Here is a 21886-nt window from a genome sequence, read left to right on the forward strand (position 1 = left end):
CGGGGGCCGGCGGCCACGGGAGACAGTGCTCCTGTCCTGCTCCCACGTGTTCCACCACGCCTGTCTCCTGGCTCTCGAGGAGTTCTCCTTGGGCGAGAAGTCTCCTTTCCACTGTTGTCCTCTCTGCCGCTCTTGCTACCAAAAGAAAATTCTCGAATGTTGAATTCATAACTCAGGGAAAGCTACATAATCCTGAGGGAGACTGTACCTTAATTTTGGGTGAACTGTGTGAGTTTTGGGTTAAGTACTACAATGTAATCTGTTCTCCCGTGGAATAAACTCTTGTTCATTGTATATAGGAAATCGAACTACATTTTAAATCTGACAGCCATCCTGTTTAAGTCTTCAGTCCATAAAAAGCAAATTTCAGATTCAAGAGTTTAATCACATGAAATTCATGAGAAATAGCAAAAAATGAGATCACTTAAATTACTTAAAAAAATAAAGATACTGGGATCAGCAGATGGCATAATGGTTACATCACTGGACTCCCATATAGTTGGCCACAGTTTGAGTTCTGGATCCGGAGGCTTAAACCTCATGCCAGGCGCATGTACGTGCGTGCCCAAAATCCCGAGGGGAGAATGAAGAGATTGCAGCATGGCCATCCCCCCAGAGATTCCTCACATCATGCTGTGGATCACAGCATGAAATCCTTGCTGGGGGTCTCTCTCTCATGTCCCTTCAAGCCCCCTGGCTCAGTCTGGTGGCTCAGAGGCTCCTTTGCCCCCGGTCTCCATGGTGGATCCTCTCCTCTGCTTGAGAAGAGCTAAGACTGTTAGGGACTGTGCCAGTCAGGGTTCTCCAGAGAAGCAGAACTAGCAGGACCAGTGTTTGTGTGTGTAAAAGGGAGGCTGGGGACCAGGAGTTGGTGTAATGGCTATGTCGCTGGACTCCCATGTAGTCGACTGCAGTTCGAGTCCTGGACCTGGTGGCTTAAACTCACACTGGGCGTGTATGCGTGTGTGCCCAAGATCCCCAGAGGAGAAGGGGATCTTGGGCACCCCTGGGGGTGATTTCTCGCTTTCTGTCTCTGTCTCTTTCTGGCGAGTGCACACGCAAAGCCCTATAGAAAAAACCTCTCCAAAAAAAAAAAAAAAGGAAGGCTGGTGGGCAGCACAGTAGGAAGCTCGTGTATGCAGAGCCAGAGCCCAGATGGCTGGTTACAGTTCGAGTCCTCGTCCTGGTGGCTCAGAAAGCACACCAGGCACACGTGTGTGCATGCCTCAAATCCTGACAGGATGGACACAGAGAAAGATTACGGCATGAACATGCCCCACATGCCTTCCCTCTGGAGGGGACATGCGCCCTCTGGCAATTAAAACTTTATTTTTAAAAAAGGGATTTATTACAGGAATTACCTCATATGGTCACAAGGCAGAAGTCCTACCACAAGCTGTCTACAAGCTGTCCAATGTTGGTACCACTCCAGTCCAAGGCCTGAAGGGGTCCTGAGCAGGCCGCAGGCTGCAGTGCCTTCACGTCGTGCTGGGGAGGCCAGAGCCAGAAGTTAAGGAACCTGAAGTCTGCCCGGCTGGAGGGGCACAGGGCCAGGAGCCAGAAGGAACAAAGGCAGGCAAGGCGGAGTGAAAGAGCAGGGCTAGAGCAGGCGGAGTTGGCAGGGAACACACGCCGCGCTCTGGAAGGCAAGGAGAGGAGGGGAGTCGGAGGGGAGCAGGGACGAGGAGGAAGCAAGCCCGCCTCCGGCACGCGCAGCCGTGGACGGTGTGAGTCCACAGTGAAGGCGGGTCTTCCTCTCGGCCAGCTGGCCCCCAGGACGGTCTCGTTTGGCAGCACTCACAGACAAACATAGAAACATCTCACCAGCCTGCCAGGTACCCTTCAACCCAAACTGACACCCCAAACTAGCCAACCTTGTATCACCTTGTCGCCCATATACATCTCTAAGCCGTACTTAACTTCCAAAGACAGTAACAAACTCATAACATTGTAACTCCATCAAACATACAACCTTCCCGCATACAACCAAAAGCATACTCACAGGATTACCATGGCCTAAACATAGGAGGTAAAATGAAGCGCATCGATAGAAAGTCAATACATCTTACGTCATGTGACGGAGTAAGGGAGGACAGAACAGAGATGTTTGCTTAATCCACATGGAAGCACACAGGCCTCTTAACAGCGTGGTGGAGTCCTCGTGACGGTCACAGCCCTCCGTGTCCCTGGCCACGGAGCTGTCGCTGGGACGGCCACCTTCCGCCATCCGCTGTGCACTCCCTTTGCCTTCAGCAGACACCTCAGCTGGGTCAGCTCCTCCCTGGACATCCCCAAGCCTCAGTCCTGAGTGGACTGGGTGTTGATAGTCCGTCCTGACCTTAGTCTCTACAGGGTCGTGACAGCTGCCCTAAGAGAACCTGTTTTCTACTTACTCTTCCTCCCTGTCGTAGAGTTCGGCTTCCCCTTAGGAGCTGGCTCAACCCTAGCCACTCTGTAGCTCCTTCCCTTCTTGGCTCAGAGGCATGAGGACCCCAAAGAGGCCAGGTAGAAGTCCCATGGAATCATCGTATGTCCCGGGAGATGCGTCCTCCTCTGGCACTAAGTCACCTAGGTGGGTGGAATGTCATGGGAACAGGAAGCGAAAATGCTGCAAGTGTGTTGCTAGGGTTAATGGTGGGCGGCGCCCTCCCTCCTGCCTCTCAGTTCCTGGGCCTGTGAGTCCTGAATAGAGGGGAACCGGTACCATACATGACGCACTGACTCAGCATCATCTCTGGAACCATGCCCAGGCCTGCAAAGTCCTGTTACGCGGCCGGTGCTGTAAGTGCATCCCCACCATTTTAAAGTCAGCTGCTTCAGGGTGACGGAGAAGCCTGTAAGACCAGTGCATTTTATGAGCCCAGGTGTGTGGCTGTGTGGAATACCATGACGGTGGGTAAGTCATTTCAGAAGACCGTGGTTAGTAGTTTTGGCAGAAACACTGCATGTAAGGAAGGCAAGTCAATACCAGAGTACACATCTGTTCCAGTAAGGACAAAGCCCTTCTATGACGGAATTGGTCCAATGTAAGCATCCTGCCCCCAGGTAGCTGGCTGATCGCCCTAAGGATGGTCCACATCAGATCAGTGATGCCTCTGCTGCTGGCGGGCTGGACACTATCGCCAGGTCAGCTGTGGTGCGTGGGCGTCTGTGTTGCTGAGCTTGTGTATAGCCTCCACCACTGCCACCGTGGCCACTGGGTTCATGAGCCCACTGGTATCCACAGAACAGGTCATCGTATATCCACTCACTAAAATCCTCCTCTGTTGTGACCAGCAGGTGGCGTAATGGTTATATTGCTGGACTCCCAGTCAACGGTTTGAGTTCTGGATCCAGCGTCTTAAAACTCAGGTCGGGCGCATGTGACATGCATGCCCCAAATCCCAAGGGGAGAATGGAGGAGAAGGGACTGCAGGGTGGCCATCCCCACCACCGGGGGGGTGATTTCTTACTTTCTATCTCTGTCTCTCCAGTGACCGCATGCGCCCTATAGTACAAAAATCTCTCTCACACACACAAAATCCTCCTGTTGAGGTCACCCTTTGGTGAGCACTCACATGGGACACAAGTACCATTTCTTTTGACCTGAGAGATTCATCCACATATCTCTTCCCCAAATTTCACTGTCACCAATTTTCAATCATGTTCCTTCCCAATCCCTGACCAAGCAGCCCAACCACTGGCTCCGTTCCATGAACCTGTATGTAAACATACATTTGGCCACTTCTCATTCCAAGCAAAGTGCACAAACGTGCTGCCTGAAAGCTGACCCGCTGGGAAGACTGCCCTTCACCAGTCCCTCAGAGAGCCTCAAAGGGGGCTGTGGTGTGGCAGCTGTCCACTTGCGGTGGTACGTGCAGACCACGCAGAGCCAGCTGTCAGGCAGGCCTGAGTCTCCTCATCCTCTATCATGAGGCCACGGCGCAGGCTGCGAGAGAGAAGGCAGTGAGACGGGCAGAACCGTGGGCATCGGGCGCTCCTTTGCCTAGCCGACTTCTACCTTCAAGGCCTGCCCAGACCTGCTCGTGGATACGCCGCCTCCATCTGATGACGCAGTGCTGCTGTGCACACCCAGCTTTCTGTCTGCGTGGGTCAGACGCCAGGTCACCGTGGGCAGCTCAGGTCACGTGGTGAAGCGGTGGCTCAGGGTCCAATGTTCGACCTCTGCAAAGGCCAATAAGCAGCCAAGAGCCGTCTCTGAGAAGGGAGAGTAGTTGTCTGCAGGTGACAGCAGGCCTTGCAAGGAAGGCCGAAGGCTGTGCTGAGGCGCCAGGAGGTGCCCCTGGCCAACCCCTCGGGTACCAATGGAGCAGCCTGGACCCGTCAGGGCCTTCTTTAGCAGCAGGCCTAGTCGAAACAAACAAACATGGGCCGGCAGCTGGTGTGGTGGTTAAGCACTAGATTCCCACATGGCCAACCATAGTCTGAGTCCTTGCCCTGACAGCTTGAAAATCATGGTGGGTGTGGGAGTGAGCGCGCCCAAAACCCTGAAAGGAGAATGGAGGAGGAGGGGTTGTGGCTTGCCTTCCTCCCAGCGGGTGATGTCTCCCTTCCGTCTCTACCTCTGACAACACAGGTACCCTTATGACAAAAACATAAACAAAAATCACAACAAACAAAAAATTCACAGCTTTTCTGGTCGTTCAGAAAATGGGCCAGAGTAAGGAGGGGAGAACACCCACGGGAGGGGTGTGTTGCCTACAAGTTCCCACAGGCCCACTACACATCATACTACTGGCTGCAGGGGACCGACAAGGGACCCTTCACCTCAGAAGGGGTGTCCAACATGCCCACACCACTGGACCCCAGAAACTTCACTATGGTAGAAGGCCCCTGAATCTCAATCACTAATTCCCCACCCTTGAACACAGAAATGCCTTACCAACATGCTCTGTGAGGTGCTGCTACTCCCTACTCGCTAAGCCCAGCTGGCGTGTCATCAGTGTGGGAACCTGTCGGGGGTGACCACGGTCCCTGCGAACTCACTCATGAAACAGCTAGGGAGCAGGCCGATCTTCCCCAAAGTAAAACAGTGAAGGGACTGCCGGCATTGCCATTCGAAGCGGGTCGTGTGAACAGGAGGGGGGCATCTGCCGGGTCAGGAGCGGCACACTAGGTAATCTGTGTAAGCAGGGACCACGGCTCACACCACCGCTCGCTTACTCTTCAAGATCTACCGGTCTTCTGCACAGACCAAGAAGGAGGGCTCACCACCACTGCCTCCTTCTGGTCGCTGGCAGTGGCAATAACCGTGCAAGCTTTCCAGGAATGTGGAATCACTCTTCAGTTACTATTTTCCTAGGTAAAGACAACTCTGACAGCTTCCCTTCGACCTTTCCCCCCCTAAGAGGCCTCACTACACAGGTTAGAGAAACAATGCAGGAATCCCATCAGCTGCTAAGCAGAACTTGTGCTGTGCATCTGGGGTTGGGGGACTACGGCATACCTTGGAGGACGCACTGCGATACTCTGCATCACCCCGTCCTCTGCCTGGAGGGCCACCGTAACGTTTCAGGTCCCGGAAGCAGGAAGGCTCAGCTCAGCTCCACAGTCCCGAAAAGGCTGATGAGTTCCCTTTCTCCAACACACAGTCACCCTAGTACAAGGCTGCAGTCCCCCGGGAGGACAGCACGAAGACGAACACTGTAAGGTTCTTTTAGTATACCAGAGTATTTCCTGAAGGGGACCCAGCCTCCCTTTCCTTCTGATCTATAAACTGGCCCAGATCTGGGAATTGATTGAGGGTCATGATTCTGTTTTTTACGATTCAAACAGACTGTTGTTCACTTGACCCAGAAGTTGTCTGCTGATACATATCAAGGAAGAATTTAGCAGGCTACCTACCTGTCTGACTTCCAGGGACACCAAGACTAATTAGCTAATGCCACATACCTACACAAACCAAGTACCATGACCACTGTCCTCCATTACAGTAACGGTCACTACGCCCACTCTGCCTTTGGCAGCCGAGTACCACCACTTGACTCCTGCCACCTTAAGAGCCAAGCATTCTCACTTCATGTAAGTTTTCTAACTGAGTGACTGCAGTTCCCACTGTGGGGTCTGGCCTCCAGAGAACAGTAATCAGAGAACTCTTCAAGGATGGTGGTGGTCCCCTCACAAATCCACTTCTCCAAGGGTTAGTGGAAGGCCTATACTCTGGGTCTTCCGAGTATGATGAGTAGGTTTTATGTGACTAGTCCACTGTAGCACTCTAATCTCTCTAAGCTTTGGGATCCCTTCCTCTATAGTAAACCAAGACAGAACAGGCATTTCCAGCGCACTCTTGAGAGGCCATCTTTTAGTCCGCGTTTCAGCCGACCAACCCAACTTCAGCACCTTCATACCCCAAGATCCAACATTAAATCTGAGCCCGTGTCAACTCAGCCCGACTTTGCTTCTTTCATCATCCCACACCCTTAATACACTTCCGTACATGTTCCCCAGACCTCTGCTTGTATAGATCGGAAATTCAAGTGCTCTTTTCTGTAGTGTGGCACACCTAATCGTATTCTGGAGTCCAGTGAGATCTCTCGGGGTTTCGCTAGCTTACTTTGCCTAGCTTCTAGGTGTGAGGCAAGGGAAGAATGTGACGCTTTCATCTCTTTGTCCTTCTCTAGAATTTTCTGTCCTTTCCACTTAGGAACTGCAAGGATAAATAACTTTTAGGACTTTATTGTATTAAAGCATGTTCCATTCCTGTGTGGATTTTGGTGTTTGTTTATAAATGCTAATTAGGTATCAGGAGAGGGAAATTCTGCCACACCGATAAACCATCATCTTTCAAGTCCACCTGGTGGTGGTTTTCTAAATGACAAGTAATTTCTATTGCTTTTTGACAAACACTGGTGAGCAGTGAGTTTAAAATTCACTTGTTTGCTTTTTCCATACAAGACCCTGTGTCCACACGCCTGAGTGCGCATCAGAATGAGGAACGGGATTACTTCCTCCTGAGAGAGCTAGACACCTAGACAGGGTCCCTGACTCCTCTCTGAACCAGGACTCCCATCCGAATCAAACAAGTAACAGATGGTCCTCATCTCTTCCTTCAGTGGTAGCAAACTCAGGTGCCTTCTGTGGCCACCCAGGCTAGTGACAAAGACTGGCAAAAAAGGCAGCTGGTTATAACCATGAGGACATGGAACTTCATGTTACCAGATTTTCTCTTTTTCAAGAGAATGTCTCATTCAATAGATATTTTTGATGGTTATTAAGCACTTACTGTTATGGGTGCTAAGATGACAGCAGTAATAAACTAAGACACAGGCTCTCACAGACCACTGATACCATGAGATGTTCGTGATTCCTTCACACCGATCCATGAGGAAACGCTGAACTGGCAGACCCCCGTGCCGACGAGCCAAGCACAGCACTCGGGCCGCTTGTCATCTGTGCGTCACGCGTACTAGCCAAGGGGGTCCTCAAAGAGCTAATCTCTAAAACATGACCAAAGCCTGGACCTGAAAGCATTTTACATTAACTCACTTTCCTACAATGAGATCCTAGTAAGCTGCCCATAAAATAACTGGCTTTCAGAAATGCTAATCTTTAAAACACAGCTGCAGATTTATTTTTAAAATTGCCAGTGGGTACGTATGTGAGAGACAGACAGAAAGCACCTCCCTCGATGGGGCGTGGTCATGCTGCAGTCTTTTCCCTCATTCCTCCTCCTGGTCAGGATTTTGGGCATGCACACACGTGCCAGGTGTGTTTCTCAAGCTCGTGGGGCCTGGGTTCAGACCATGCTCAGCCACGTGGGCTCTGGCTCCCAGTTCACAGCACTTAACCACTGCACCATGGGGTTGGTCTTGGATAATACCATTTCTTAATGTACTTCTCGGAAACCAGTTTACTGAGATGAACCAGAGTAACTCGTTAGATGTGATGAAAAGTTGGGAAACACCTACTCCAAATAATACGACTTTAGCAGAGACGATCACTAGCCAAGGAATAGGTAAAAGAGTTGCCTATTCAGATCGACCTTGGATCCAGATACTAAAACTCTATTAACTGCATTAAAAGAGTGCTTCCTTTATGCTTGCTGTGAGGGGTACCACACATCTAACTTAACTGAAATGGTACAAGAATTTTTATAAGCTTTATCTCTAGTTCTCAGTTATGAGATCAAATTCTCTATTAGCCCCAATGATCCACACTAGTATTTAATTAATGAGCCTAGGTCATCACCTATTTCTACTCAGAGAGTTAAAGTCCTAAGAAAGATTAAAAATTACCTTGTCTTCAATTTGTTTTCTCTATTAGTTTTGTTGAAAAATAAGTAGGCTTTCAGGGCTACAGGCTTACATACGGAAATGCATCTTGTAGTTTGTCAAGGGAACAGAAGGTATGTAACACGAAATGAATGTCTAATATACAATTCAGCCATTGTGGGGGTCTGGGTGGACAGCAGAGGACTGCGAATCATTAGCTGGACCAGGCTACGAAGTTAAGCTACAGGAGGGACCACAAACATCCACACAAGACCACGTATTCTTCAGCTCTACAGCACCCCCACCAGGGTCCCGATGCTGTGACCCACCCCAGGCTCCGGCCAGTCCATCACGGGCACCTACGAGCCGGGCATACTCAGAGCAGTCTCCAGAGGTGAATCTGGAACCTCCCATGGAGGTCAGTCTCGCAGGGTCACGCTTTCGCACTGCGCCACATCCTGCCCCACTTACTCAGCTTATCAATCGCCTCTGGGATGTTTGGGGAACTAGAATGATCCTTGCTACCATGTGCACTAGTCTTGCTAAGCGAGCACATCTTTCAGACGTAAGAGTAAATAAAGTCATGTTAACTGCGAGTTCCCAGACACAGGAAATGTGTCACTGCCCAAGGCTCCATGAAAGCAAGAGCAACTTTAAGTATGTAAAAGTAAAACACAAGCTTAGTGTTCGGTACAACAGAGAAGAATATTCTTCAAAGTCAGTTTACAAACTAATGGAGGTTCAGGATATAGGTTTTAGACATAAGATCAATTTGTATGGACATTTAATCATGAAAGGGCATGTGAAATTGCATGGTTTGTTTTATATACTCCAGTTATATATATTTTATATATATAAATATAATTTATATATATATTATATATAAATAAACATATTAAAATAATAAATATATATAAATATATAAAAATTTAAAATATAAATAATAAAAGCAGAAATACAAATACCTAGACAGGGTCCCTGACTCCTCTCTGAACCAGGACTCCCATCCGAATCAAACAAGTAACAGATGGTCCTCATCTCTTCCTTCAGTGGTAGCAAACTCAGGTGCCTTCTGTGGCCACCCAGGCTAGTGACAAAGACTGGCAAAAAAGGCAGCTGGTTATAACCATGAGGACATGGAACTTCATGTTACCAGATTTTCTCTTTTTCAAGAGAATGTCTCATTCAATAGATATTTTTGATGGTTATTAAGCACTTACTGTTATGGGTGCTAAGATGACAGCAGTAATAAACTAAGACACAGGCTCTCACAGACCACTGATACCATGAGATGTTCGTGATTCCTTCACACCGATCCATGAGGAAACGCTGAACTGGCAGACCCCCGTGCCGACGAGCCAAGCACAGCACTCGGGCCGCTTGTCATCTGTGCGTCACGCGTACTAGCCAAGGGGGTCCTCAAAGAGCTAATCTCTAAAACATGACCAAAGCCTGGACCTGAAAGCATTTTACATTAACTCACTTTCCTACAATGAGATCCTAGTAAGCTGCCCATAAAATAACTGGCTTTCAGAAATGCTAATCTTTAAAACACAGCTGCAGATTTATTTTTAAAATTGCCAGTGGGTACGTATGTGAGAGACAGACAGAAAGCACCTCCCTCGATGGGGCGTGGTCATGCTGCAGTCTTTTCCCTCATTCCTCCTCCTGGTCAGGATTTTGGGCATGCACACACGTGCCAGGTGTGTTTCTCAAGCTCGTGGGGCCTGGGTTCAGACCATGCTCAGCCACGTGGGCTCTGGCTCCCAGTTCACAGCACTTAACCACTGCACCATGGGGTTGGTCTTGGATAATACCATTTCTTAATGTACTTCTCGGAAACCAGTTTACTGAGATGAACCAGAGTAACTCGTTAGATGTGATGAAAAGTTGGGAAACACCTACTCCAAATAATACGACTTTAGCAGAGACGATCACTAGCCAAGGAATAGGTAAAAGAGTTGCCTATTCAGATCGACCTTGGATCCAGATACTAAAACTCTATTAACTGCATTAAAAGAGTGCTTCCTTTATGCTTGCTGTGAGGGGTACCACACATCTAACTTAACTGAAATGGTACAAGAATTTTTATAAGCTTTATCTCTAGTTCTCAGTTATGAGATCAAATTCTCTATTAGCCCCAATGATCCACACTAGTATTTAATTAATGAGCCTAGGTCATCACCTATTTCTACTCAGAGAGTTAAAGTCCTAAGAAAGATTAAAAATTACCTTGTCTTCAATTTGTTTTCTCTATTAGTTTTGTTGAAAAATAAGTAGGCTTTCAGGGCTACAGGCTTACATACGGAAATGCATCTTGTAGTTTGTCAAGGGAACAGAAGGTATGTAACACGAAATGAATGTCTAATATACAATTCAGCCATTGTGGGGGTCTGGGTGGACAGCAGAGGACTGCGAATCATTAGCTGGACCAGGCTACGAAGTTAAGCTACAGGAGGGACCACAAACATCCACACAAGACCACGTATTCTTCAGCTCTACAGCACCCCCACCAGGGTCCCGATGCTGTGACCCACCCCAGGCTCCGGCCAGTCCATCACGGGCACCTACGAGCCGGGCATACTCAGAGCAGTCTCCAGAGGTGAATCTGGAACCTCCCATGGAGGTCAGTCTCGCAGGGTCACGCTTTCGCACTGCGCCACATCCTGCCCCACTTACTCAGCTTATCAATCGCCTCTGGGATGTTTGGGGAACTAGAATGATCCTTGCTACCATGTGCACTAGTCTTGCTAAGCGAGCACATCTTTCAGACGTAAGAGTAAATAAAGTCATGTTAACTGCGAGTTCCCAGACACAGGAAATGTGTCACTGCCCAAGGCTCCATGAAAGCAAGAGCAACTTTAAGTATGTAAAAGTAAAACACAAGCTTAGTGTTCGGTACAACAGAGAAGAATATTCTTCAAAGTCAGTTTACAAACTAATGGAGGTTCAGGATATAGGTTTTAGACATAAGATCAATTTGTATGGACATTTAATCATGAAAGGGCATGTGAAATCGCATGGTTTGTTTTATATATTCCAGTTATATATATTTTATATATATAAATATAATTTATATATATATTATATATAAATAAACATATTAAAATAATAAATATATATAAATATATAAAAATTTAAAATATAAATAATAAAAGCAGAAATACAAATAGTTGCTAAAGTAACAAAAATATACCCTACCAAGGAAGACAATGTCAAGTAGCTGCTAAGATAAAGCCTTGCAAGCCCCAGGGACGGCTATAAAAACATTTTTACTGCTATTGATGAGAGGGTATGTTGATAAAGTCTTTCTGTAGATGGTTTCCAAAATGTGCATTCTTTGATCCAGAGCTTCCATTTCTACGAATTTTAAGGAGATAATAGAATAGTGTGTGAAGCATATGCAGAAAGCTGTCAGTATTCACAGTAGCTGGGAACTGGAAATGAGCCACACCCAGCACGATGGAGTTGATTAAACCAAGCTAAACACACAGGGGCCAGCAGGTGGTGTGGTGGTGAAGGTGCTGAAATCCCACATGGCCGACTGTGTGATTCGAATTGACCAGGCGTGTGTGCATGTGTGGCCAAAATTCTGGGGGGGAATGGAGGAGAAGGGATTGTGGCATGGCTATCCCCCATGAGAGGTGATTTCTCACTTTCCATCTCTCTGCCTCTTGGTCTCTCTTCAACCAGTGCATGCACCCTAAGGCAAAATCTAAAAAAAAAAAAAAAAACACAGGCCACACACCCAGAAAGAGGAGCTACTTAAGCATGCTGCCTCGTGGTGTGACACAACAGCTGCTGGAGCGGGAAGGAAGCCGTGAACAGGGCTGATCAGACTGAGACGTAACCATGGCAGGGCATCAGGCTTACAGAGAAGCAGGTGGAATCACTGGCACACACATCCCGTTTGGCTGTACAGTGTGTATGCTTACGTGGGCATGGCAGGGGAGGAGAAAGAGTCAGAAAGCACCTCCAGGGATGGCCCACCACATCTCTCCTCCATTCTCCTCTCAGAATTGTGGGCACACACACACATGCACCTGGCATGATTTCCTTCTTATTGAGAGAGGTTTTTGCTATAGGACATGTACACTCACCAGAGAGACAGAGGGAGAAAGTGAGAAATCACTCCCTCGGGAATGGCCGTAACATAAGCCCTTCTCCTGCATTCTCCTCTCACGATTTTGGACACACATGCACATGCACCTTCCAAGCCACCGGGTCCAGGACTCAGATCGTGGTCAACCACGTGGGAGTCCAGTGCCCCACCCACCCACATGATTTTCAAGTTGCAGGGTCTAAGACCAGATGTGTCATCAGTCACGTGGAATCCAACTGTCTTAACCTCCATGCCACCTGCTGGCCCACACTCCGGTCTCCCTCTCACTGGTGTGTGGCCTCAGGCAACATCTTCAGAGCTGCAGGCCGCGCTGGTAAAATGCAGACACGTACCTGCAGGTTCACGGCATGGCCTGAGAGCTGACTGCACGTGAAGGCACAGCACTCACCCTGTCCTGGTCTCCCACGCCCTGTCCACCACCTCCATTCAAAGTCTTAGACGATTCCACAGTAAAGAGCCAGAGCTAGGCTACGAAGAACAAGGAAGGCTGGGCAGGGGCCACACCTACAGGTACTGCCGCGAGGTCACTGCCCAGTCCAAAAACGCTGCCCGGCTTCCAGGCACTCTGGAAGAGAGGCTGCAGACCCAGAATAAGTAGCAGCCGCATCATCAGTGCCCTTGAGCCTAGTGTCGCTGCTTTCCAGTGGCATCGTTTGTTAACGACGCCTTTCAAAGGAAAAGAAAAGCCATTACTTACAATGTGCACGAAAATTTCTAGTGAATGATGGAACTCTCACCCTCCTCCCGCCCCTGCGGTCCTCGCCTGCTCCTCACAGCACTAGGCCTGCACCAGGCTCACACGCTGCTGAGCCCGCTACGTCCCTGCCTTTAGAAGAGCATGATGTGGGACCAGTAGTTAGTGTAATGGCTATGTTGCTAGATTCCCATGCAGTCGACCGTGGTTCGAGTCCAGACCCAGTGGCCTACACTCATGCGGCAGCGTGTGCGTGCGTGCCCAAGGTCCTGAGAGAAGGGGCTGCGGTGTGGCCATCCCCACTGGGGGGTGATTTCTCTGTCTCTCTGTCTCTCTGTCTCTCTCTGTCTTTCTGGCAAGCGCACATGCCCTATAGCAAAAACCTGTCCGAAAAAAAGAAGGAAGAGCATGACGTCAGAGACTTACCTGAGAATGACTGGTTTGTCTGAATTTTCTACATGTCTACATTGAACCTTGAAAAAAAGTCTCCAGTTGAATTACACAGAATTGTAAGTTTAAATTCCTTCTTTTGAACAGGTTAGTTGTTCATGGCCTGAATGATACTCCTTCCAGAAACATGGATCAGTCATGGTTCTGAAAGTTTGTAATCTATATTTAAGAGTTTTTTGAGACAGCCAGTGGTATGGCGCTTAAGGCAAATGGGTTCCACCTGGCCAGCTGCATGGCTCAAATCCTGGACCCAGGTTGAAAACACACCAGGGAGGGAACCAGGAGTTAGTGTAATGGCTATGTCGCTGGACTCCCACGTAGTCGACCACGATTCGCATCCCGGCCCCGGTGGCTTAAAACTCACGCCGGGCGCGTGTGTGTGCGTGCCCAAGATCCCGAGAGGAGAATGGAGGAGAAGGGATTGCAGCGTGACCATCCCTCCTGGGGGGTGATTTCTCACTTTCTGTCTCTATGTCTCTCTGTCTGTCTGCCGAGCACACGTGCCCTATAGTGAAAAACCTCTCAAAAAAAAAAAAACCAGGGACATGTGCATGCACACCCCAATCCTTGAAGAATGGAGAAAGGGCTGTGGCATCAGTCCCCATGGAGAATGCTCTCGTCACCCCCCACACACACACAGGCACACATGCCTCTGGCAAATTTAAAACAAGAACAATGAGTCAATGAGTTTTAGCCATTTCTACTGATTCGAGCTACATTTCCTACAGTGCAACATTTATATACGGAGTATCTGTGCTTCAGTGGTATGTACAGTGATTCATTTTATCCGCGCAATATTCAAAAGACAAAAAGACCAACTATACACATATGTGTGTGTGTGTGTGTGTGTGTGTTGGTTCTTTTAAGACAGATTTTAAAGTTACGTTTTTCAAACTAAAGTTTACCATCCATCACAAGTCAGGAAATAACTTAGTGGTTTGTGTCTAATATTTTAAAAACTAGCAATAAAGCAGAGCAGGACATGCCAGCATGCACCACACACCTTTGTAAAGACAGGTGCCATCCTGTTAGCTTTTTGCTGACACGTACATAAGAGTCTGTGCACTGAGTTATAAAGTACAGCGGATTTCTTACTGTGGTCAAGGTCCTAAAAGTCACAGGCGGGCAGACTTCGATCTGCCAGTGAAGTAGCCAGAAGCCAGCAACATTCCCTGTTCTGAGAACCCTGGAGTAACCTGTTCAGACTGCAGGCAGCTGCTGCTCAGACTTTCTGCAGCGGAAATTAGAGAAGTTGAACAAATCTACGTAACTTGAATACCTAGACAAAATCAATTACATGATTTCGATGATTGATGCTACATTTTGGGTTGCAAGAAAATGATCTACCAATGACTCCATAACAAAAAGTAAAACATCATTTCTCCTCAATTCAACACTTCACCAGAATAATTACTGCCCTGTATAAAACACAAATGGAAGAAGCCTATAAGTACCCTTAAGTTTTAGCTATGATGATATTTAAGACTGAAAAAAGCAAGACACATTAAGTGCTTATAAACCAAATGTGAAATGATTTTTTGTGAAGTTTTTAATTTCTACATTTCAAGTCATACTGAAAGTATCACATAGAAATAAACAAGACTAACAATTTGTAAAACAAACTGTAAACAAAAATAATTTGCCAGTGTGTCCAAACATTATTTTTAAAGTAATAGACCAGTTTTTTAAATTGCAAAAGTCAATATTTTCATTTAGATTCACATTTTTTAAAAAATCCTTTAATAACTCTGCCTTTAAGGGTTAAATTCCATGCTAACGACAAGCCATGCCCAGGGACTTGTCGGGCACCTGTGGAGGACAGGCACCTGTGCTACTGCAGATGGCCGTCACCGGAGCCACAGCACAGCAGGAGCGGACGCCCCACCTCGGGCGCTTCTGAAAGAGGCAACGCTGAGGCGGGCCTGTCCACTGGCACTCGCCCGTCCCTCTGCCACACGACGGGAGGTGCTCCTGCAGCACGTGTGGTTCCCACACTTATTGTTACACAGAATGTACATACATTTATGTACATGTTAGATCTAAGAAATATCTTGAGAAGTCAGTAAAAATCAATACAAATGGTATAATCTTATACTCTATGAAATTTACAATTATAAAAAAATTTATTCAAACACTGCAGAACCAACCAGTGATAAGAATCTGCCAACTCTCAAGAAACTGTGGCGACAGTGCCTGGTGGTATACCAAAACAGATGCAGCAGGTGGTGGGTGGTTAAGGCGATGGACTTCCACATGGCCAACTGTGGTTCAAGTTCCGGACCTGGAGGCTTGAAAATCACGACAGGCACATGCGTGAGCGTGCGTGCCCAAAATTCCGGTAGGAGAATGGAGGAGAAGGGACTGTGGCGTGGCCATCCCCCAGGGGGGTGATTTCTCCCTCTCCTGCAAGAACAGGTGCCCTACAGCAACAAAACAAAACAACAACAGAATAAAAACAGATACACAACAGGTGACCAAGAATCACAGGACTGCTTAATCTAACAGTCCAGGGTCTGCCTTCTCTTCCACCAGCGCATACAAACTGCAAGGAAAAGAAGACTGTGAGGGGTCACTGACCTTACCAGAGCTCAGCGCCGGGCCTCAGTGTTCTCACCCACTTCTGCAATCTGTCATACAGAGCAGCCACTGGCACAGGTCCAGCCACAGCCCTGCCTCTGCGGCAAACCTCTCCCTCAGGAGGATGACAGCAGTCTGTGTGACAGAAGAGAATCTCCAGAGGCTGGGTCTATAGCAACCTGTTCTTATTATAAAATGTACCTAGGTTCCGGCTTCAAACACTTCCTCCCCAAATGCCCCTCCCTGTTTCAACAGCAATGAAGATGTACCTAGGAGGTATCTGAAACTTGCCACTCACCTACCGAGCTTACCAAATTCAAGCCTGGCCCAAGTTGTCAGATGAAAGGAAGCTTTCAAAGAACAGAAAGTTGCAACTGACGGTGAAACGTTTAATATCTCACTAAAGAGTTTTCCGTCTTACGTATGCCCAGGACGCCTTCCTCGTATGTGCCCTGGTGCTGACGCAAGCTAGAAAGTGCTCCTAGTAACTTGAGTCGTGCTGTTCACCCCTTGCCTTGGTCTGCTCCAAGCACAGATTCTGAGCTGCAGTAAAAACTGAAAGCTGTCGTCAATGCGCAGGTAGGAAGGACGAACACTGACCCCACTGATTTCTCGGCATGTGGCTCTTGCTTAAGACCTGGCCGACGCTCCCTGGTGGTGAAGACTGTTGCTTAGCATCACACAGGGAGGGCCTTCTCGCTTACGACTCAGCTGCCCTTTAAGAGGAGATGCTCCAGAGACGTAGAGATAAAAATAAAGGAGAAGCTGATAAACATACGGGTTACATTTTCTTATTGTTTGGGTTCCAAGTAGAAATTTCTGATGTCAAATAAATATGACCTACTTTTCACAAATTTCTCCGCCTAAAAATCCGAAAACTTTAAATCCAACAATTTGAGGAAAATGTTTTTTCCCATTTGTCTGAACATACACAGTGTACTGCCATACACATAGCACATGTGAGCATGCGCTCACAGACCCTGACTGCGGACTGGCTGTCACGTGTTTTCCTCGTGTGCCATCGCTGATGCTCTTGCCTACTGGACGGTCGCTCAGAGTAGACGTTCAGAGTTTTTGCTCAGTGGACTTAAAGTTAAGCCACCCAGCAATGACTTATGATTTAAAAACTGGATGATTATCTGATCCTGTCACACTGCAAAACTATTCCGACACCATGAATGAGACACTGCAGGTGCTGGGTGTCAAAGCTGGGTCTCAAACTTTGTAAGGAGGAGGTTTAAACTGGTGTATGTGAGAGTAACCAAAGCCTGAAGGAGGGGTTTCTATCACTCAGCATTTATATTTTCACTAGCATCATAGAAGCACAGGGAATTAAGAGATCTTTGCGGGGGATAAAAGCTTAAGAAAACTGTGTGCAGATAGTCTATACGGCAAAATCTAAGTTCCAAGTGTGCTCAACACTGGCCACGATGCCGAGGCAATACTGAGCTCGGTCCACACAGCTGTTGTGGACCTAAGATCACATGACACTACCACAGCTAATGACACGGACAGCAGGGGGTACTCCACGGCTTCCTACCAAGGCTCAGGTTTTGAACGAATTTAATACTTTTCCCCTGGCTTAAAGTCTAATCACTATCATCTGGTAACATAAATTACAAACTCTGCTTTTGTTTTTGTCTTTTTTTTAAGAAAATAAAAATGTAATTTGAAAACATTACAGTTCCAGTGTACCCGCTGCAACAGCGACGCGCACAAGTTTCTAGAACCTTCGCCTACTGCCAAAGATGCCACTTCAAATAGGCATTTCTTAATAAGTTTCTAATAGGACTTAACTGATTCTCATCTTTAGAGAGTTCCAAAGTTTGCCTTTTCTAACATTTCTACGCCAGCTGAAAAGCATTTCCCATGCGGATGACTGTATTTACTGATGTCTACAGAAGACGCTGCTCTACACGTCTCTAAGGAGTCTCGTGTAGCTGGAAGCTACAGCACCTATCAGAAAGTTAAATTAAAAAGAAGATCAGCACTAGCCAAGTCTTAGCAGATCATGAAAAGTGACACGCCGGTTCCAGGCCCAGACCATGAGCTGGGCAGTCTGAAGACGCATCTGTGCAGCGGGAATGTCGTGAGTCTGGAGCTCCCGGGCCCTTGGCCACAGCACGAGGCAGCTGCGCATCTACAGCGCTTTCTGGTGCCCATTTGCAGAAGGCTTGGGTGTCTCCGCATCCCTCGGAGTATTTGCTAAGTGAAGTTTATGAAGTCCTGCATAAAAATAAGAAAATGGTGAGAAATGTACTGTTAAGTGGCTGGGCAAAGGACTGGGGTGGAGGGCCAGATATACTAAGTACTTCTGCTGCCACGCTCTGGCCAGACTCCTTAGGAACGAAACATTGCCCCTCCCCACCAGCTGCTCCTGGCATCGGCCTCAGAGGTAGAAGTCTCACCCTTCCAGGATGGCCTGCGTGCAAAGGCTGGCAGCGGGTGTGTGAGCATGAAGGGCGGTCCCTGCAAGAGCTGCATGGCGCTCGGAAGGGCCATCCCCGCCCACAACACAGCACAGCGCCCGCTCAGGCTCTGGTACGACGGCGCCCGAGCGCCACGCCACCCACTGCAGCCCCTTTCTGGCCTCCCGTCCCCTGCAGATTCGCTCCCATCTGGATATGTGCTCCCAGAGAGCTGAATCTGAGACAGCTTCTCATTTTTGTTTTAAAATATACAGGAAAATACTGGGAAAGACACAACAAAATATTAACATGTAACTTAAAAGCAATGGGAAAAATTATCAAGAAGAGAAAGGAATGGCAGAAGAACAAACTGAACAGGAATATTATACTACTCGAAGGTACTCCACAGAGTAAAGCATGCTCGCTCTTTCTTAATTTGCCAGAGGATGCATGCATTCACTGGAGAGAGACGGGGGAGAGGAAAGCTGGAAAGCACACCGCACAGGACAGGGTCACGCTGCAATCCCTTCTCCACCTCCCCCTCCTCTCAGCGTTCTGAGAACACGTGTTTCAAGCCACTGGGTCTGGGACTCGGTGGTGCCGTCAGCCACGTGGGATTCAGCTCCTTTAGCCGTCAGGCACCAGGCTGGCCCGGTTCTTTTCTTTTTCAGGTAGTTTCCCTCTGAACCATAGAGTAATGATTTACGCAATACACTTCACACACAGAACAATTCTTTGCCCTACAGGAAGAAGAGCTTATGTGGGACCAAGGCCTCCTCACGCGCTCTAATAAAAGGACGCACGACAACACACAAGAGTATGTGGGCGGGACATTCCGGAAGGCTCTGAGGAAGTCGGGAGCATGAAGCTCAGATCTTTCCAATACCTCTGGAACAGATGGAGATCCACCTGTTGGGTAGTTTCATATCACACTTAAACCAACACAGCACTCGACCTTTACAGCTCTCTCACTCGCATATCTCCATGTAAGGAAAGGGCAGTTGAACCTCTCCACAAATGGGAAGAAAGAAAATCAATACAACACAAAAAATGGTCCCAGGAGCCACTGCTGTCAGAGGTGGGGCAATGTGACAAAACCAGGCTTGTGAGAAGAGCAGCTGAGCCCACTAAGAGGTCAGTATGGCAGCCCTGCCTACGCTGAAGCAGAAGCCCCTCCTAGGAGAGAGCACCTGAGTTAGCTCCCTTACAAACGGGGGCGTGGCACTGGTTATATAGTCCGAGAAGTACAGGGTCTCCTCCAGAGCAGGCTCTACAAAGTCACGTGCCTCACGACCCCTCCAGCTACGTTCTGAGTATGTCCTATGTTCTAGACCTTCTCTGAGGTAGGTACTACTATTATCAATGGACAGAGCAGCAGAGGGCAGAAAGCCTACCTCCCCCGGTAAAAAAGGAGAAAGGAGAGAGTTAACTTCTACAATCAAATGCTTACTCCGTGAAATCACACTTAAGCTCTCAAATCATTTAAACATCACACACAGTTAAGGAGGGTCTTGTTTTGTTCTGTTTTACATGTAACTTGCCCCTTATAGTACCCGCAAAGAGTAACTGGGAAACACTTGGAAAAGTTAATCTAGCCATTAGAGAATGTTGTACACCTCATAAAAATTCCACTCTCTCTCTCTCTTTCTTGGTTCAAATTTTTTATTGTATTTCTTTTCACAATGCATATTTTTAAATTCTACCTTTATTCACTATATCATCACAGCATACACAATTAATTTCTCCATCTAGAATACACTGAGTACTGGCCCAATGGAAGACACTACCATACTTATTACCTTAACGGACAATTTTCCATTTTGTGTTTAACTGTCTTTTTCCCCTCGACTGCCTCCCTCTGGCGCTCTGCCATCTCCCACCCTCCTCCACACTGTCTCTGCCTGTATATTACCCAGTCTCTCCACTTTGCACTGAGTGCCGGTGCCCGGTGTGAATTAAGTGGGTATACATCACCTCTCTTCCACATTTCACTTTAGAATAAGTCTTCCGTATTTGCCCACTTCCCATAAAATGCTAGGGTCTCACTGTTTATGGCTGAGTAGCATTCTGTAGGGTGTATGTGCCACACCTGTGCAATCCATTCATCTTTCTGTGGACATCTGGGTTGGCTCCATGTGAATAATGCTGCAATAAACAAGGATGTGCAGGCACTTTTCCAGCTCAGCATCCTCCTGTCCTTCGGGCAGATATCCAGGAGTGGACTGCTGGACAATATGGTAGTTGTACTGTAGGTCTCTAAGGAGCCCCCACATTGTCCTCCACAGGGGCTGGACCAGTTCACACTCCCACCAGCAGTGCAGGAAAGTACTTTCTCTGTTTTAAAACTGCACATGACAATGTACTCACCAGAGACAGGGGCAAGAGGGAGAAAGCACCCCTGTGGGTTGTGGTCACATCATAATCTCTTCTTTCCTACTCCTCTAACCTACTGCAACTTAAGACACACACATGCCCAGAGTGTTTTTCAGGCTCCCAGCACCAGGATCTGAACCACAGTTGGCCATATGGAATCTGGCTTTCTCTTTTTTGAGAGAGATTTTTGCTATAGGGTACGTGCACTCACCGAAGAGACAGAGAGACAGAAAGTGAGAAGTTACCCCTCAGAAGGGATGGCCATCCCTTCTCCTCCATTCTCCTCTCGGGATCCCAGGCATGCATGCACACATGCCTGGCTTGAGTTTTAAGCCAAGACTTGAACCATGGTTGACTATGTAGGAGTCCAGAAACCTAACTGCTATACCATCTGCTGGGCCTGGAATCTGGCTCTCTTAACCACTAGGCTATGAGACTGTAGCCTAGTCTCTTATGGTCAAAAGTGACACAACGTGGGAAAACTTTACTTAAGTTTAAGTTACATTTCATGACTTTAATAGCAGCTTCCTTAGCAAAATGATACCCAGAATACCTAACTCTAATGCTAATCTACTACAATTCACCTGTAAATATCTCATTTAATAAACAGTGTGTGAGGGAACCAGCAGTTAGCATAATGGCTATGTCGCTGGACTCCCACGTAGTCGACCGCAGTTCACATCCCGGACCCGGTGGCTTAAAACTCACGCCAGGCGCATGTGCGTGCGTGCCCAAGATCCCGAGAGGAGAATGGAGGAGAAGGGATTGCGGCGTGACCAATTTCTCACTTTCACTCTCTCTGTCTCTATGTCTCTGTCTGTCTGGCGAGTGCATGCGCCCTATAGCGAAAACCTCTCCAAAAAAAAAAAAAAAAAAAACAGTGTGTGAGTGAACTAGGCCATCTCAGTGCCCCTCCATGACCCCACCCACTTTCTGAGGAGGAGAGTCCTGAGTACCTAAGGAGTATCGCCGAACAGGAGTGTCCTGAGTACCTTGGGACTAGGCCTGAGCAGGAGTACCATGAGTACCTGAGGACTAGGCCCAAGCAGGA

General features: G+C 47.8%; 1 protein-coding gene across 5 annotated transcripts in view; it reads right to left on the reverse strand.

Annotated features, from left to right (window-relative positions):
* Positions 1 to 17917: 17917 nt before the first annotated feature.
* The window catches only part of LMBR1 (limb development membrane protein 1), a 110094-nt gene continuing 106125 nt past the window's right edge, over positions 17918 to 21886 (reverse strand). For all 5 annotated transcript variants that reach the window (XM_027770059.1, XM_027770056.1, XM_027770055.1 and 2 more), the window contains one exon: positions 17918 to 18280. In XM_027770059.1, coding sequence (XP_027625860.1) covers positions 18195 to 18280 — 86 coding nt within the window. In that variant the 3' untranslated portion in view covers positions 17918 to 18194. The remainder of the gene's footprint in view (positions 18281 to 21886) is intronic.

This window comes from Tupaia chinensis, unplaced genomic scaffold (genome assembly GCF_000334495.1).
Source record: "Tupaia chinensis unplaced genomic scaffold, TupChi_1.0 Scaffold000110_1, whole genome shotgun sequence".
Taxonomy (NCBI): domain Eukaryota; kingdom Metazoa; phylum Chordata; class Mammalia; order Scandentia; family Tupaiidae; genus Tupaia; species Tupaia belangeri.